Source organism: Castor canadensis, chromosome 18 (assembly GCF_047511655.1).
Source record: "Castor canadensis chromosome 18, mCasCan1.hap1v2, whole genome shotgun sequence".
Lineage (NCBI taxonomy): Eukaryota > Metazoa > Chordata > Mammalia > Rodentia > Castoridae > Castor > Castor canadensis.
Genome location: NC_133403.1, coordinates 45,879,188 through 45,897,450, shown reverse-complemented (window position 1 = coordinate 45,897,450; position 18,263 = coordinate 45,879,188). Strand labels below are relative to the sequence as shown.

The window sequence follows — 18,263 nt, the reverse complement described above, 5'->3', positions numbered from 1 at the left end:
AATCGGGAAGGACACTCATCACTTTGGCACCCCAGAGAACAGGAGCAGGATTGGAGCACCGAGTGTGTTTGATTTGACATGCATCCGAACTTCTGCATCCTGCTCCACGTCCAGTGCTGGGCACAAACAACTGACCCTAATGTGGCAAAACACCCACAGGCACACGTATGCACACGCACGAGTTTTCAAAACAGTAATTTCGGTTTTCTAGCAGGCGCTGTGGCTCACGCCTGTAATCCTAGCTACTCAGGAGGCAGTGATCAGGATTGTGGTTCAGAGCAAGCCCCAATAGCTCGCAAGACCCTAACTCAAAAAAACCCACACACGAAAGGGCTGGTGGAGTAGCTCAAGGTGTAGGCCCTGACAGTACCTCAAAAAAAAAAAAAAAAAACGTAGTGTAGAACTATTATGAAGCAGAATTCTTTTATTTTTTTTTGGTAAGAATATTTATTTGATGAGACTGGGGTTTGAACTCAGGCTTCCCACTTGCAAAGCAGACGCTCTACCACTTGAGCCACGCCTCCAGTCTCTTTTGCTCTGGTTATTTTGGAGATGGGGTCTCCCAATCTCCTTGCCCAGGTTGGCCTCAAACCAAGATCCTCCTGATCTCAGCCTCCCGCACAGCTAAGTTTAGAGGTACAAGCCACCAGCATGCAGCCCCCTCTTTTTGAGAAAACATTTGAAATGACGTATGACAAAATGTCAACTGAAAACGTGGGGACTGTTTTAACTATTCAAATTCCTAAACTGTTACTGTGCAAAGTATATGGCTTTTTCACTCTGGGAGGAAAAAAATGTTCAGACATGTTAGGGACAGACAAAAGGCAAAAAGTAAATGTTACCTACAAACAGCCACCAGCTCACCTTGCTGGGCTGGCTCAAGTCTGTGCTGCCCACAAAGTGCCTTCCTAACAGTCTGGCATCCAGCAGGACCTGGTCACCCCACAGGACCCCTGGCCTGGTCTGTCTACACCGTGCACTGCCGAGAGGTCTGCGTCAGTGAGGTCAGGAGGTGATTCCGTGCCCCTAGTGGAGCCCCTGCACTCTTCTACCCACCTCAGATTAGAAGCGATCTGAGAGTTGGGATGGGACGGCACTCGCATGGCTTCCCTTGCAGCGATGTCTGTTGAGGTAACTTTGCCACAGCCACAGTGCACTCCCTTTCTGGAACATCACTGTTCTTTCCACAAGAGCAGACTCCAGCTGTCACTGGCTGCCCCTGGACACAAACTTCTGCTGCCACAGCTTTTAGAAGGCAGCTCTGGGCCTCCAGTGGCCTCCATATTCTAGGTACCAGACATGTAAACTGGCTTGAGGAGGCAGTCACCCCTGTGGTCCCCTCTTCCCTCCCCAGCTTTCCCAGTACCCTGTCCCTCAGACCACTGCCCCTTCCCAGGCCTCCCAGACAGGATTCCAGGGATACTTCCAGTGTGGTGTCTGCCTTCTCACCTGAACTCACCCTGTGCCTCGCAGGCCTCCAATGAGGCCACTGCTCGCAAGAAATATGGAGTCAACTGTCCACTTTACAAAAGGACAACTTTCATGGCGCACTCTCTTTCTCAAAGGCAGGGACTGAGCCCGTTAAACCCAGGGTTTCTGGTCCAGTTCCTGTGGCTGGACATGAAGCATCATACCACACTGACTCTGTGTCCCCCATGTGGCAAGTGTCACCTTGCCACAGGTTCCTCTTTCCCTGCTCTCTAAAGAGAACAACTGAGACAAGTGACAAGAGATGTTGCGAACTACAAGTCCCAGGGAAGTGCTACCATGATTCAGGATAACCAGATCTTCCTGGCTCATGTCCTGCCTGGCCCCTCCTGACAACCCCATCTGTTCTTCAGGTTCCCCCTAGAGCAGAGCCCTAATAATCACTAGGGACACAACTGACAGACAAGACCTTTGACCTTATAGTGATGAGAAGGTAACTTGTAAATTTACAGGGTTCACTAGGGCTGAGGGAGTGGAATGGGACTCTGGTATGGACACTGATGCCATTAACACAACCCCCCTGGAAGAACTGGTACCTGGCCTCTGAAGAGGTGGGTGTGATCTCAATAGCAATGACACAAATGCAGCCCTCAGGAGGCCCAGCCTGGGAGTCCCACCTGGGGCTCCATCCACACTGACCAGACAGGCGAGATACAAGGAGTAAAGTGGCTAGGTGCATCTCATTGCCCAACACAACCTTGAGCTGGAGGTAAAGGGTTGGTCGGACTTAAGATCTGAGTGTCGCTCCCAGCAGAGTACCTGCCTGTCACGGTGGCTTTGTTTGGTCTCCAGGTATGCTGGCAGGCTAAGTGCCCATCATGCGACGGTGGTATCAATGAAGCAGTACAGGGCGTCTGCTCCTCACCTCACCCCAAAGCAAACTCAGCTTCAGTCTTCAGCCATTTGCTTAGGGGGAACCTTCCATTGTTGATACTTCAGGTGCAGGTGACCAGCCAGGGACCCAGTCTTCTTACCAAGTTTAATGTCGTTTTGGAAATCTTTGCTCTTTTTCAAATGTTTCATAAAGATTGGTAAAACCCAAAACCCACTAGTTTTTTAAAAAATTGGTTTTAAAACCGGAGGTGAGGATCAAGTGGTAAAGCAGATATACTGCAAATATTTGGCCCCCAAGGTCAAACCCCAGCTCCATCAAATACAAAAGAAAAAATTGGCTTTAGCACAAAATGACACTGCTTTTTCAACACATTTTGCTCTTCCCCTTCTTACTGACGCTCAATTTTTTTAAATATATACACATTACAGCTCTCCCTAGTCATTTTGTTCTAAAAAGCTAGAGTGTGCAGTAACTAACGTCAGACCGAAGCTTTCAAGCCTTCCCCCACTAAGTTTTAAATGGACATAACTTCCCACATATATAAATGGGACAGAATCTGCACCTCACCCACAAGACAATCTCTGCTAAATATTCGGCAGATCTAACTTTTGATAAACCTGAAATCTGTGCTCTCTGCTCCTATAGCAAATACTAGATGACTCAGAAAAACCAGGCAAAATAGAAGGAGTATATTTTACAATTATTTCTTGCAATGAATAACTAAGTTCCCTCCCACTCCATGTTAAACAAGTAGCTTCCAAACTTTGAACTGTTACAGATTCAGCATGTCAGTAAGGTACTTGCACTCTGCGTTAAGGTTACAAGCACATACCTTATACTGAATAATGGGAACTTCCTATCACATAGACTTAACACCTGGTTCTGAAAGTAGCACGGCATACGTAGCAAATCAGATCTCTAAATCAATCTACTGAAGCCAGTTTATACAGTTAGATTTCACTCGTTTACCCTTTTCGTTGTAAATGACCCTTTCTACCTTCTCTCCAGCAGGCAAATAATAATCTGAAGACATCGAGGGAGACTTCGGCAGACTGGACTAGAGCACTACTCACAGGGGAAATAAATGGCTTAACTGTTAAGATTCCTGCTGCTGGCTCAGGATTCTAACGGGACCTAACTCCTTAGTGAAAGACCTAATTTGTGCACCAATGTGAGAACCACGCCAGGATAAAGGCTTATTCTTTTGCCTAGAAGAGTCCATCGTACTGTTGGCCGCAGCAGTCTTCCCATCAATCTGTCTAGTTCCTTACTTGCACTGCCTACAAAAGTCCTTTAGGGAAAAACATCAAAAGCCGTGGTGTGTCCTACCTTTAAGACCTCTTTGAAGCCTGGGAGTACCCGACTCAGTGGCAAACACGAGTATCTTCCTGGAGTCCTGACACAAGGTGTCTATAACACTGATACAAAAGGCAGCATGAAACAGGCCACAGAATTCTCCCCCACTGCCATCAACCACTGTACTAACACCCAACTTCTGACAGGTCTCATGGATTTTCAGCAAGCTCTCTCCTGGGCGATACACACTACAGAGGTGGGGAAGATGTGACTGGCCTAACTACACCGCATTTGCACTTCTCAACTGCTATCTAAGTGGAACGCTCAGTTAACCCATCACAGCCAGTTTTTGAGACATGCTTCAAATGTACACAAAGTAGACACAAGACACTAACCTAATGGATTTCCAGTTAAGTCACATTTAGCAAAGGTAGTTTCAAGTATTAACATGACACCAACTTCCCTATTTAGTATTACAAACAAGGGTTGAGTTCACTTGCTTAGATATTTGAAATACAACTTTATTCTGATTCTAAACGAAAAGGAATGGGAATGACAGTAACAACAAGATTTCACCACTGAATGTTGTGATGTGACTGTAGCAGTCTTATCTTTGAAACTCAAGACGGAAACAACTGCGTTCCAAACAGCTAAATATGCAAGTCCAAAAAATGAAGGTTTTTTAACTGCCACATTCATTCCGAAGCCCATTCATCTCCTTCAGCATCCCAAAGATGAAGCACATGTTCTGCTTAGCTAGATAATAAAGTGGTACACACGCTGCACCGCTGACATCACAGGACAGTTGCCTATAAAACTAGACTTCTGACGCCGGGCCCCAGCTTCACTTTCTCACAGATCATCGTCCTCATCCGGGAGGGCAGTCGTCTGAGCAACCTAGAGGAACAAACAGACGGCCAAGACCAACACTCCAGGTTAAAACTGCCAAGAACACCGCACCACTCTGAGCACTAAACTACACACGGGCACCATACCTCTAAATCGTGCTCATACTGAGCTGCCAAAGCCGGGTCCATGACAACCTCTGGGGGGGCAAGGGCAGGCATGGCGACAAACTCCAAGTTAGGGTCTCCGATGAGCTTTCGAGCGAGCCAGAGGAAAGGCTTTTCAAAGTTGTAGTTACTTTTGGCAGAAATGTCATAGTACTGTTTAAAACAAAGAGAAGTCAACTTTTTAAAACTTCATTACTGAAGCAATGATTATTCTGAGGACATCCCAATTGTTCTTTTTTTGGGGGTGGGGGGAACAAGGGCTTGGCACTTGTGAAGCAGAGGCTCTACTACTTGAGCCACACACACTTCCAGTCATTTTGCTCTGGGTATCTTGGAGATGGGGTCTGGGGTGGGCTTCCTCAAGAACTATTTGCCTGAGCTGGCCTCACATGGAGATCCTTCAGATACTGGCATCCCAAGTAGCCGAGATTAATTACAGGGGTGAGCCACCGATGCCCAGCTCCCAAGTGTCCTTTTTAATCCACACATAAGACACACTGATCACTTCTAATGGTCATGATTCAGTAGGTTTCAATTTCAACACACCTGAAGATTCTTCTTTCGGTGGAAGACAATAGATTTTGCCTTCACTTTCCTGTCTTTAATATCCACTTTGTTGCCGCACAACACAATGGGGATGTTCTCACAAACTCGTACGAGATCTCTGTGCCAGTTGGGCACGTTCTTGTAAGTAACTCTTGATGTTACATCAAACATTATAATGGCACACTGGGCTGAAAAAGATTTAGGGCAATTAAGGTAGTCCTAAGAGTATACCATCTGGACAAAGAATCATCAAGGAAGGAGGAGGATTCACTGTCTTGGCCTAACTTTGGGTCCTCTACATCTACTCAAACATCTCTTCCAATGCTAGAAATGTTAAGTTGCGTTACTACACACTATTACAATTCTTAATATGAAAAGCCTGAAGACCAGCAAAAACCAGCTTACTGTATCAAATCTATTCTCACTTTTGCCAAAACACTTCATTAATACTGTCTCATCTCCCAAGTGTGTAAAAAGTGATCCATCAGCATTCTAGAAAACCCACCTGTCTTATGACCAGCGAGGCCTGCCTAGGAATTTCTTCCCCCGCAGAAATAAAGACCCTCAATAGCTGACTCCGCTAGAGAATATTATGCCTTTATTTTTTCAAGTCCCAGGTTAACTCTATATATTGACCACGACAAAGGCAAACTTCAGGATATGTACAGTGTAAGTTTTTGGGGTTAAAATTTTAAGTGGGGTGGGGATCCTTGTGCTACGTACCTGTACAAGCTTAAAGCAAAATAAAAATAAAATAAAAAAAGTAAGAATCTTCCAAAACATCTCACCAGGAAAGTAAGATTCCAAAAGGTAAGTAGTCTCTTTCTGTTTGCCCGGAGGGGAGTACTGGGTTTGAACTCAGTACTGGTGTACTGGGTCTGAACTCAGAACCTCACACTTGCGAGGCAGGCATTCTACCGCTAGAGCCGCTCCACCCAGCCAGCCCATCCTTCCTACTTTTAAAATGAAGCATTTAAGGAAAACGCGCTAATCTTCGTCCAGGTGCAAAGCCCGGCCACTCACGTCTCTCTCTCTCTCTCTCGTTTTTTCTAGCAGCCCAGCTCCGCGGGGTCCAGCGAGGGGCAGCGTCCCCAGGGGCCGCCGTCCTCCCTCACTCACCACGGCCCTCCGCGCTGGCTGGGATGACACGGGATGACACAGCAAGAGCCCGGCCACCCGAGGGGCGGCGGGTCCCCCCTTCCCGCCCCGCACGTGGGAACCGCACCCCCCAGGGCCCACCTTGGATGTAGTAGCCGTCTCTCAGGCCGCCGAACTTCTCCTGGCCGGCCGTGTCCCACACGTTGAACTTGATGGGCCCCCTGTTGGTGTGGAACACCAGCGGATGGACCTCGACGCCCAAGGTGGCTGCGGGGGGGGACGGACGGACAGAGAGACAGCCAGCCAGCCGTGAGCCCGGGAAGCCGCGGCCCGCGCCCCCGCCCGCGCCGGCGCCCGCCTACCGCCCACCTACCTACATACTTCTTCTCGAACTCGCCCGTCAGGTGACGCTTCACGAACGTCGTCTTCCCGGTGCCACCATCGCCCACCAGGACGAGCTGCGGGGACACGCGGCGGCGGCGGTCAGCCGGGTCCCCGCCGGCCCCGCGCCCTCCCGCCGTCCCCCGCCTCCCGCCCCCCGGCACGCACCTTGAACTGGACCTGGGGCTCTCCCTGCGCGGCCATCGCGGCGATCCTGCGGGCAGAGAGCGGGCGGCACGTGCGCCTTACAAAGGCCGCGCGGCGCCATGGCGGCGGGCGGCGCGCGCGGGAAGGAGGCGGGACGGGGACGGGGACGGGCACGGGCCGCGGGCACCAGGCCGCCGAGGGCCGGAGGACGGAGGGGGTTGGACGGGAGCGGGGGATGGGAGGATGGCGACCAGCGACGACAGAGGACCGCAGGCCCCGCACCCCGACCCGGCCCGCTGTCGCCGCCGCGTCTTTACAACCGCTGCCCTCCCTCCGCCTCCACCTCGACCCCTTCGCCCCACCCCCCCGGTCCTCCCGCCACGGTCCCCGAATCCCCGCCGCCCGCGCCCAGCCCGCCCGGCCCCACCGCTACCTTCCAGAAGCGTCTCCGCGCCCGTCCGACTGAGGCTGGAAAGATGGCGGAAGCGCGATTCAAATGCCGGAGACGCAGCCGACGCCGGCGCGCGGGAGGCGGGGCCTCGCGGGGCGGGGCAACGGCGCCGCGCCCAACCACGCGGCCCGCGCGCGCACGCACGTACGCGCGCGCGCACGCGCAGCCCGTGATCAGGCGGCTGCCTCTGCCGACCTGCGCCTGGATAGCCGAGGGAGGTGTGGTGGGTCACGTGGGGAGGGCGGAGGGCGGGGGAGTGGGGGAACCGAGCGGGAGCGCGCACGCACGCTGAGCCGCGGAACCTCGTGGGCCTGCTCAGAGGGCGGGCTCACGGCGCGCATGCGCCGACCGCAGGTGGCGCGCCCTGCTCCCGCCAGTCATGCGGGCGGTGGCCACGCTGAGTGATCCTAAGCGGGAAAGGGTGGTGCAGTAGATTCCGCAAACCGTGTTTACCTTTATCATGCGCATCTGCCCCTGTCCGGTCGCCGGTCCTTGTCGCCGCTCCCTGTCCCCAGACACGCTGGACTTCCCTAGCGGGCAGGGCAGTCACGTGGTCAGCGCCGCGCCCAGCGCCCGCAGAATGAATGAATGAATGAATGAACGAACGAGCGTGCGTCCTCTCCGCCAGGCCCGGCCTGTGTCTGTCCTGCTGCGGCGGTCATCCGCGCCAGGACCCGTGCCTCCCCCCCTGTCTCGCCATCTCATGGTCAGCGCCTTGATGGCCGGGTGCTGCAGACAGGGTGATGAAATGTTTGCAGCTCGGCAGAGGCTCTCATCCTGGCCACTGGCCGGGCTGCAGTCACCACGTTCGGGTGTCCGCCCTGGTGGCCCTGCTGCGGGAGGGGAGGGGAGGAGACACCGCCCGCGGGTGCCGTGGGCAAGGCACAAAATGGGAACCCGCGAGCCCCGGAGCTGCCATCGCTGCTGTCAGTGGATGGGCCAGGTGGAGTCGTCCATCTCCTCTTCTAAGTCCCAGCCCTGTTTCCTGCGTCTGGACAGATACTTGCCGCGGGTTCTGCAACTGTCGCATGCTCCCTTGCCCCAAAGCATCCTCTTCTGGCAACTAGAGCAAATAAAATGGTGGCCCTGTGCAGACTGTCCAGTTCCTCAGGAAATATTCCACCCCACGACTGTCCGATGGCCAGGGAGTGAGCCATCAGGACCTGAGCACACCGCTGGCCAGTCTGTTGGGAATGCAGGTGACGCAAATTGGGTCCTGAACACCTGAGATTCAGTCGCCTGCTGGGAACCTAGGTCTCTGGCTCCCCAAAAGGACCCACAGGGGACGGCCAAGCAGATCCGGATGCTGCTGGTGGCAGGGTTAAACCATCCACCCCAGGGGCAACAGAACTAACAAAAGTCAAATGTCAGTAGCTCAGGGCCCTGGATTCCCATTTCTAGGGAGAGGCCCTAGAGTCAAACTCACACGAAGGTCACCCATTGCAGTAGATGGCAAAGGATGGCGTTGAGAAAAAGCAGCACGTGGAAGAAAGGTGTAATGAGTGTCTTGGCGTAGTCCAGCACTTGGGTAATGTTACATAGACGTTGTACATATACTGCCTTTTGTGTACATTTTAATAAAACTTAGGTCTTAGATATGTGTACGTAAATTTTTAACTGGCTGCAAGGGTATAAAGCTACATTCTGATGGTTGTCACTTCAAGAGAGGATAGAAAGGGATGTGATGGACCTGGGAGAGAGGTCAGAGAAAACTTAACTTTACCTGCAATGTTCTAGTTCCTGATTTAGAAAGGCATTTCAAGCAACAGCAGCAACGTATTAACCGCTGTGCCCTGGGTGGTGAGAACACCAGTGGTATTTTCTCCCCAGGAAGTGTGCCAAGCCCAGAGAATTGGCTGTTGTAGCCTCTGACCCACTCATTGGCTCCCCCAGGTGGCTGGTTCACTAAGCGAAGCTGTGTCTGTTAGTAACTCAGATTTGTGGAGACAGATCTTCAAAGGCACAGGAGAAATAGGAAAGCACACTCAAGCCAGCACAGGTAATATTTTCCCTGCTGACACCGTCCAGGCTCTTGTTTGTCTATGGCTTCACAGTTTACAGAGATACTTGTGTTTGCTATCAAACACGGATCGCAAACTTGCAAAAGTGCAGCCGCTTAGTATGTGAGAGGCCCTGGGTTCAATTCCCAAGGCTGGAAAAAAGGAATTGCGCCACACACCCAGAGCAATTTGTGCAGACTTGACAAAATGTTGCCAAGTGGAACAAAGGATTTCGGCATGTTCTGCCTTCTGGCCCCCAACTGTTAAACACTACTCGTTTTTCCATTTGTCCATATCTCTCCCTTCCTCCTTCCTCTCCCTCAAAATCACAGCATAAATGGGATTTTTTGTTGTTGTTGTTTTTGGCACTACAGGGTTGAACTCAGTGCTTTACACTTGTGAGACAGGTGCTCTACCGCTTGATCCACACCTCCAGCCCCTTTGTGCTCTGGTTATTTTTGGAGATAGGATCTCACTTTTTGCCCAGGCCAGCCCCCAGACCTCAGTTCTCCAATTTAAAGCTGGTTACACCCAGCTTTGTTTTTCATTGAGATGGGGTCTCACAGACTTTTTTTTTTTTTTGGTAGTACTGGGGTTTGAACTCAGAGCTTCATGCTTGCTAGGCAGCGCTCTACCATGTGAGCCACTCCGCCAGCCCTGACAAAGTTTCTTGCATTGCGATCCTCCTGATCCCAGCCCCCCAGTACCCATCTCATAAATGTGATTTTTAAAATCATAACGGTGTATGCATATATATGACTTTTCCTGTGGAATGTTTGACAGGGACTAGCACACAAAGCCCCTCAGTGCGTATTTCTTAAAACCAAAGGACATTCCGCTAACACAGCCCTTGTACAATGATCAATACCAGGGGATCAGCCTCGAAATGTTTTCGGCAATTATTGCTCTCAGAAGATCTTGGTCCTTCTGCATCAAATGGAAGACACCAAGCAGAGCACGTGGGTGGGGTGAAGCAGAATAGCTTTGTGGAGGGAAGGGAAGTCACCCATCCTGCCAGGTGAGAGAAGGGAGGAAGAAGGGCCAGGGTCTCATATTTATATCACCTTGAACTTGGAGGTGGGGAGACGTTTATGTCATCACCTGGCTCCTCTCACCTGTGAGCTAGGGGAGGAGCTCTTGAGCCAAGAGGGGGAGGCCAACCTGCCTCAAACACCACTTGAGGAACAATATCCCAAAAGTTCTTTTTTGGGGTTGCTGAGGATGGGGGAGTGGTCCATCTTAGGTCAGAGATAGTCTGGAACTGCTGCCCCTCGTGGCTCAGTTATTCTTTTGTTGACTACTCTGCAGACCTTAGTTGCAGTGTCTCACTCGTGTCACTTATCTGCCGGTCTCCTCAGTCTCTTTTAACCTAGAATAATTTGTCCTTCGGTGTTTCATGACCTTGACACTTCTGCAGAGTATTTGGTGGGCAGAATTATTGTGTAGAATGTCCCTGCTATAGGATGGCACTAGTGGAAGGTGGTGGAGCCTTTAAGAGGTGGGGCCTAGTGAAAGTTCTTTAATTAATCGGAGTTATGTCCCCCCACCTTCTTTTTTTGAACAGAAGCGTCACTAGGCAAGTGTTCTGTCACTTGAGCTATGCCCCCAGCCTTTTTTTGTTTGTTTGTATTTCGTTTTTGAGATAGTATCTCTAACTTTGCCCAGGCTGGCCTTGAACTCTTCATCCTCCTGCCTCCATCTGCTGAGTAGCTGAAATTGCAGGGGTGCACCACCACTCCTGGCTGGGCCTGGGTCCTTGATGGGGATAGCAGGACCCTGGCTCTGTTCTCTTTCTCTTTTGCACCCTGCCATGATGAAGTGAGCTGTTTTGCTCCACCACGACCACCACCACCACCTCTGTGATGTGCTTGCTGCCTCCCCACAGGCCCAAAGCAATGGGCCAGTAGTTGATCAAGGCTGAAACCTCCAAGACTGTGAGCCAAAACAAGTTATTATCTCAGGCACCCGTTATGTGGAAGGAGAGCTGGCTGACGCAGTCCCCCAGTGGACTTGTCTGCTGTTCGCTTGCAATCAGGTGCATGTTATGCAGCCTGGGCAGGCATGCCACAGAAGTGATGCTGGGTCCTTGTCAGTGCATCTTCAGAAGCACAGAACAATCTTTATAAACTCTATCAGGCCGTCCTATGCCTCTCCTACAACCCTGCAGTAGTGCTGATTCCATCTAACTCCACAGTGAGCTAGCCTGTGCCTTCTCCTCTTATTTCTCCTCCTCCTCCTTCTCTTCCTCCTCCTCCTAATTCCTTCTCCTTTGCCTCTTTCTTCTTCTTTTATCTTCTTCTCCTCTTTCTTTTCCTTCTTCTCTCTCTCTCTTCCTCCCCCTTTCTCTCTGCTGAGCCCACGTCCCTTTTTGAATTTTACCTCAGTCAAGCGTCTCCTGCCTCAGAACCTTCACCCTTGCTGGTCTCTCTTTCTAAAATGCTCTTCCCTACACGTTTATCTAACGTCCCCGTCCACCCTTTCAAGTAGCAGCTCTTGGATGACACACACTGACCGCCCCATCCAACCACCACCTCACACCCAGGCTCTCCCCATCTCAGCACTCCATCTTCTTCAAAGTACTTAGCAGGAAATATCTTCTTAATATCCAAACTGTGATGATTTGGACGGGAGGCATCCTCCAAAAAGGCTCTTGTGTTGGGGCCTTGGTCCCCAGCTGATGGTGCTGTTTTCAGTAGGTTCTAGAAACTTTAGGAGGTGGCATCTAGCTGGAGGGAGTGGGTCACTGGAAGCAGGCGTCCACCATACTCTGAAAGCCCTTAACTTTTGAGGTAACTTGTTACACAGTGATAAATAATTAACAACAACAACAATAAAAAGATATTTCACATAAAAATCCAGATATCTAGTACCCTTGAAAATCATTAAGACTGGGAGGCACTGGGCCTGTTTCTTGCCTGGTCACTGTCCCCCACGGGCAGGGCAAACATCACATTGCTTCAGGCACTTCCCTTCATATCTCGGAACCTGGGGCCTTCGTGCTACTTGCCCCTGGTCATCTGGTTCACTCTTACCTGCCTGAACCCTGACTCACTGAGTTCCCAAGTGCTGGTAAGTCTAAGACACAGTGGCCAGAAGTACAGACTCGTCCATTCAACATGTAAGATTTGGTATGCACTGCACAGCAGGCACTCTCCAGGAACAGTGAATAAAACAGACAGCAGATGAACTTGAGACGTAATTAAAACACAGCCGGCTTTCTGTTTTCATTTTATGTGGATTCAGCCAAATGCAGATAGGAAATATTGGGGAAAATTGTACCATGATTGAACAGGTACAGATATTTTTCTTATTAGTGTTCCCTGAATACTAAAGTTTAACAGCTACGTACATTGTAATAGGTGTTACAAGTCCCCTAGAGATGGTGTGAAGTGCGGGGCGGGGCGGGGGGGGGGTGATGTGGATGGGTTATTTGCACATGTATCATTTACTGTAAGGGACAATTCTCTGCTGATTTTGGTACCTACAGGGGTAAGGGTGAGGATCCTGGACCCATTTCTCATGGATACCGTTGACTGTATAAGTGATAGCGGTCATTGCTAAGGTGAAAAATTCAGTAACTGAGGAGGTGGCTGTGCAGGTAGAGTGACCTAGAGGCCTTTGCAAAAGTGGCGATGGTGGAGTGAGACAGGCAGGAAGAGAGGGAGGGAGCCATGCAGCTCAGTGGAGGAAGGGATTCCCTGGAGAGGGCATGGCCTGGAGGCCTAGCTGGGGTTACACAAGCATAGCCTGAGTCCCCATGGGGCTGAGCAGAGGAGTCAGAACAGCAAGAGCTCAGGCCTTACCAGGTGTCACCTTTCGGCTTTGGCTTTGTGTAAACCCGGGGAGTCTCAATGTGGGTCCCTCCCATCACCTCCCAACCCTAAGATGATGTCTTTATAAAAGAGGCACCAGAGCCCTGTCTAGATCTAACTATCACCTGGCCACAGAAGGGCAGCAGTTGTCACCTGTCACAAGATGCAAGCACCTTCATCTGGACAGCAGTCCCCAGAACTGTGGGAAATGAGCCACCAGGTCTACGGTCTTTCACTGTGGCAGATGGGACAGCCTGAGTCAGCTCTCCAGGGTGGAGCCATGTCATCTCTTTAGTAAGAGGGACTCCAAGAGCAGCTTACTGGTGGCCCCCTTTAGGACTGTCAGTCTCTAAGAAAATTTCATTCTGTGTCCGTGTCACTTTAGAAAAAGCTAGTTTCAGAAAGGAGGAAGACAAATACCAAAAGAACACCTAAAAATATATCAGGACTCCTCAGAGTTTGGGAAGGGCCTGGGACTTTCACAGAGATGTAGAAAATTTTAACTATATGTATCACACATTCGTGTGTGTATTTTTCTAGCCTATGTTTAAATGTGTGTGTGTGTGCATGTGTATTAAACATTAGTGTGTTTCTTCAGAGTTTTAAAATCTGTGCTTTTTTGTGTGTGGGATACTGGGCTTTGAACTCAAGGTCCTGTACTTGCTAGGCAGCGCCTGTACCACTTAAGCCATGCTCCCAGCTCATGTGTGGTACATTTTATTTTACTTTTGTGAACTCAGGGCCTAGACCTTGAGCCACTCCACCAGCCCTTTTTTGTGAAGGATTTTTCAAGATAGGGTCTCATGATCTATTTGCCTGGGCTGGCTTTGAACCACGATCCTCCTGATCTCTGTCTCCTGAGTCGCTAGGATTACAGGCATGAGCCACCAGCACCCAGCTGTGTGGTACATTTTAAATGCTTGCTTTTCTTTTGTTTGCTTTGGTGTTTTTTGGTGGTACTGTGGTTTGAATTCAGGATCTTGCACTTAACTAGGGCAGGAAGTCTACTACTTGAGCCACTCCGCCAGTCTTTTTCCTGCTGGTTATTTTTGAGATAGGGTTTTGCTTTATTCCCTGGACTGGGTCTGCACTGCAATCCTCCTATTGTGCTTTTCCTGCTTAGCTGGGGTGATAGGTGCATGTCAGTGTGCCCAGCCATTGGTTGAGATGAGGTCTCATGAGCTTTTTGCCTGGGCTGGCCTTGAACCATGATCTTCCCAATCAAGTAGCTAGGATTACAGGCGTGTGCCACCACACCTGGCTTAAATGCTTGTTTTTTAACCAATAGACTCTTACGAGCCAGGCCAGCAGCTGATGAGAGCAACAGAATGGTGTTACATATAATTACAGGTGTAATTGATTTCCTACGGTTGCCATAACAACATACCACAGACTGGGTGCCTTAATATGACAAAAATGTACTTTTTCATAATTCTGAAGACTAGATGTCTGGAATCAAGGTGTAGGCAAGATCACATCTCTCTGAAGTCCCCTGGACAGCCTGTCCCCTGCCCTCTCTTACCTCCTGGTGTGCCCCTCAACTTGTAGGTACGTGGATGCAGTCACGTGACATGTGTGCTGTCATATTACGCTCCCTCTGTGTGCCTATTCCTGTCTCTCCTCTCCTCATAAGGACACCAAATCACTGGAGTAGAGCCCACTGTAATGACCTCATCTTACCTGCAAAGACCCTTTTCTAAAAAAAAAAAGGCCAAGTTCATAGATATAGGGGATTAGGATATCTACGTATCCAGTGCCACAATTCAACTCCAAGATAGGGTTATTGGAAAGCTGTGACTCGTGGTATGTTTTGTTAGATCAGTCCAGAAGTTTAAGGTCCCCTGGTGACTGTTTTCTTGTTGTGGTCCCCACAGTGTCTGAGGAGCCTGGAATTTTAAAAGTATTTTCCCTTCACTGAAAACAGCACAGAAATGTATGCTTAAACACATCCTTCATCGTTCACCCACCCCAGCATTTTTGCCAACAAGAGGACTCTTCGTGGTGAAGATTGCTTCAGGATGGACTGGTTCCAGGGGAACTGACCTTGAGGGTGGGGATTGGAACCTTCAGCCCCACCCGTGGCCTGTGGGGACTGGAGGGCCTGGAGGTTGAGTTAACCACCAATGGTCAGTGAGTCAATCCATCATGGCTGCCTAGTGAACCCAGGATGAGAACACTAGACCCAGGTTCTGAAGGCTTCTGGGTTGGTGAGTTTGTGGGACTGAGAACAATAGTGGGAGCCAAGGAAGGAAAGCTGTGTGTACCTGGTCCTGCCCAGGCCACCTTGCATGTCCCTTCCATCTGGCTGCTCCCAAGCTGTAGCCTTAATTCTACAGGTTTTTAGAAAATATAGTATGTAAGTATGCATCGTGTACATGTATATGTACATATACATATGTGATGTGTACACACATCCTGGTGGCTCTGTCTCTCTCGCGACCCCTTCCTAATACAGCCGCAGACATGCGTTACTGGTGTGTTTGGCTGTGTGAAGGCTTGCACCCATCTACTGTCTTCTAGGCAAAAGGAGGCCATGGTCCCTGTGCAAGGCACAAGGGAAATAGAGGGTGTAGCACCCTTCCTGGCCTCCAGGGGGCGCTAGTGTTCCTAGGGAGTTGGGGAAGTGAGAGCTCCTTGGGGGGGGAGGCAGGAGCTCAGAGTCCTAGCAGTCCACCGGTCACTGTCCTGTGGGTGGGGACACACTGACAGCATCCACACGTTTATGAAGCTGTGACTGTTATCTGAAGGGTCAGAGGTTACTTCTTAGGCACAGCCACCTTTTTGGCAGCATGATTTCCCTTGCTCATTCTTTCCTTTCTTTTCTCTTTTAGTGCTTTGGGGGTTTGAACTCAGTTTTTGCTAGGCAGGAGCTCTACTGCTTGAGCCAGGCCTGCAGTTCTTTTTGTTCTGGTGATTTTGGAGATAGGGTCTTGCTTTTTGCCTGGCTGGGCTAGCCTGGACCGGTGATCTGCCTGACCTCAGCCTCCCTGGTGGCTGGGATGACAGGAGCGCTCCTTTGCACCCAGCTGTTATTGATTCAGGTGGGTGCTGTGAACTATTTACCCAGGTTGGCCACGAACCTCCACCCTCCTGATCTCAGCCTGCTAAGTAGCTAGGATTACAGGCGTGGAACCACTGGCACCCGGCTCCTCTTGCTCATTCCTTATTCCCTTTCGAAAATTTCTTAAGGAGAGCAGCAAAGAGTGTTTTTAAACATTTAATTCATTCTGTGAAATGTAATTAGTCATCAACTTTTTAAAGGCAGTCCCATTCCTTATTACTTACGGTTATATCCTTAAGTTTAGTTGCATTTATTTATTTATTTTTATTTATTGGGCAGCATGGGATTTGAACTCAGGGCCTCACACTTGCTAGGCAGGTGCTCTACCACTTGAGTTATTCCACCAGCCCTTTTTTTTTTTTGTGATGGATTTATTTGGAATAGGGTCTCATGAACTATTTGCCCAGGCTGGGCTGGAACTGTGATCCTGTGGTCTCTGCCTCCTGAGAAACTAGGATTACAGGCGTGAGCCACCAGTGTCCAGCTGCAAGTATTTCTTTATTTTTCACTTTTTTGCAATATTGGGGATTGAACCCACGGACTTGTGCGGCTAGGCAAGCTCTCATCCACTGGAAGCTCTCTTCCAGCTTAAATACTTTAAAACGTGCTGTCTCCTCATCTTCCTTCCTTCCCTCCCTCCTCTCTCCCTCTCTCCTTCCTTCCTGCTCAGCCCCCTGTTTGGCGACACCACTCTGCAGAGGGAGGGCATTCAGTTCAGCCTGTTCTCTAGGGAGCACAAAGGCCGCAAACATAAATCTAAGACTCCTGTAACCCACGTCCCCTGTCCTTCTGCGTGTCAGCTCACACTTCAGTGTGAGTCGAACTTGGGCAACAAAGTCTGCTAACTTGAGTTTGCTGCCTCAAGCAGCCGTTCGATGGCGAGTCAGGCAGGAAAAGTAAGGCAAAGGGTCTGGAGGAGATTCTAGACGGCACAGATGACAGCCACCGTGTGTGTCAGGCTTCACGAGGAGGTGTGTGTCAGCTCCCCGTGACATCTCACACCTGTTTCCTGTTGTGACTTCACAAGATACTGCTTGGGGACTAAATGTGTGGCTTATATTCAGTGCTTCTCCATCAACAGCTCAGCTATGTGGGCAGGGAGGAGGGTGACAAGACAGGTACGTCACTGTCCTTGCCCTCCTCACTCAGTCATCCCTTCATTCCCTTGGAACGGTCTTGGGATAAGGGATATGTACTACAATGGGTGCCAGACATATGCCCTGCACTCCAGAGCTAGCACCTACTTGTAGTGTGACTCTTAGGGTGTTTTGTTTTGTTTTGTTTTTTGGTACTAGAGTTTGAACTCAGAATCTCATGCTTGCTAGGCAGGCGCTCTACCACTTGAGCCACTCCACTCAAGGGTATTTTTGAGATAGGGTCTCTTGAACTGTTTGCCTGGGCTGGCTTTGTACTGTGATCCTCCTGATCTCTGCTTCCTGAGTAACTAGGATTACAGACATGAGCCACCAGTGCCCGGCCTTGTTTTGGTTTGAGACAGGGTCTCACTATGTTCTTCAAACTTGTAATCCTTCTGCCTCTACCCCCCAAATGCTGGGATTACATGTGTGTGCCACAGCACCTGGATATGACTGTCAGTTTTATGTTGCTGCTGTAACAATGACCAAAACTCAATAGTTTTTTTATTTTCTTGGTGGGACTGGGGCTTGAACTCAGGGCTTTACACTTGCAAAGCAGGCCGACTCTAGCACTTGAGTCACACCTCTAGTCCATTTTGCTCTGGTTATTTTGGAGGTGGAGTCTCACAAACTATTCCCTCACCTTAACCTCCTTCATTCGCCCTCTCCCTCCCACAAGTACTCTCCCACTGTACCTATTTTACAGTCCTGTCTTTCATTATTAATATTTAAGTTGATGTCCAAAGGGTATACTTTACTTCATTCCTTTCAACTCCTTCCCCCATTACTCCTTCCCACGCACCCCCCCATTTTTCAATACCTTTCAATGCATATCATTATATCCTCTACCTGAACAGATGTTATGTATCTCAACATTGCTGAGGCTGTCATTCTCTTTTCCTATCCCTCCTCCCCCAAGTTCCACAGAGCAGTTCCACTATTATAAACATGTTCTACATGTAAGTTTGTGTCTGATCATGCTTGTTTTGTGTATATGTT

At 49.9% G+C, this 18,263-nt stretch overlaps 1 protein-coding gene across 1 annotated transcript; it reads right to left on the bottom strand.

The window, feature by feature from the left end:
- Window positions 1-4,119: 4,119 nt before the first annotated feature.
- Ran (RAN, member RAS oncogene family) lies at window positions 4,120-7,352 on the bottom strand. The gene is made up of 7 exons (XM_020178390.2): window positions 7,238-7,352; window positions 6,826-6,871; window positions 6,650-6,734; window positions 6,418-6,543; window positions 5,179-5,366; window positions 4,615-4,785; window positions 4,120-4,516 (listed from the first exon to the last, which is right to left on the bottom strand). The coding sequence occupies exons 2-7, from the start codon at window positions 6,859-6,861 to the stop codon at window positions 4,472-4,474; spliced, it is 651 nt and encodes a 216-aa protein (XP_020033979.1). The 5' UTR covers window positions 6,862-6,871; window positions 7,238-7,352; the 3' UTR covers window positions 4,120-4,471.
- Window positions 7,353-18,263: the final 10,911 nt, after the last annotated feature.

Bases quoted from the DNA above. Each gene is read 5' to 3' on its own strand.
- Ran (XM_020178390.2), bottom strand. From the start codon at position 6,861: ATGGCCGCGCAGGGAGAGCCCCAGGTCCAGTTCAAG. The intron at 6,735-6,825 runs GTGCGTGCCGGG...GTGTCCCCGCAG, and splicing joins AGCCCCAGGTCCAGTTCAAG to CTCGTCCTGGTGGGCGATGG. The intron at 4,517-4,614 runs GTATGGTGCCCG...TTGTTCCTCTAG, and splicing joins AGTATGAGCACGATTTAGAG to GTTGCTCAGACGACTGCCCT.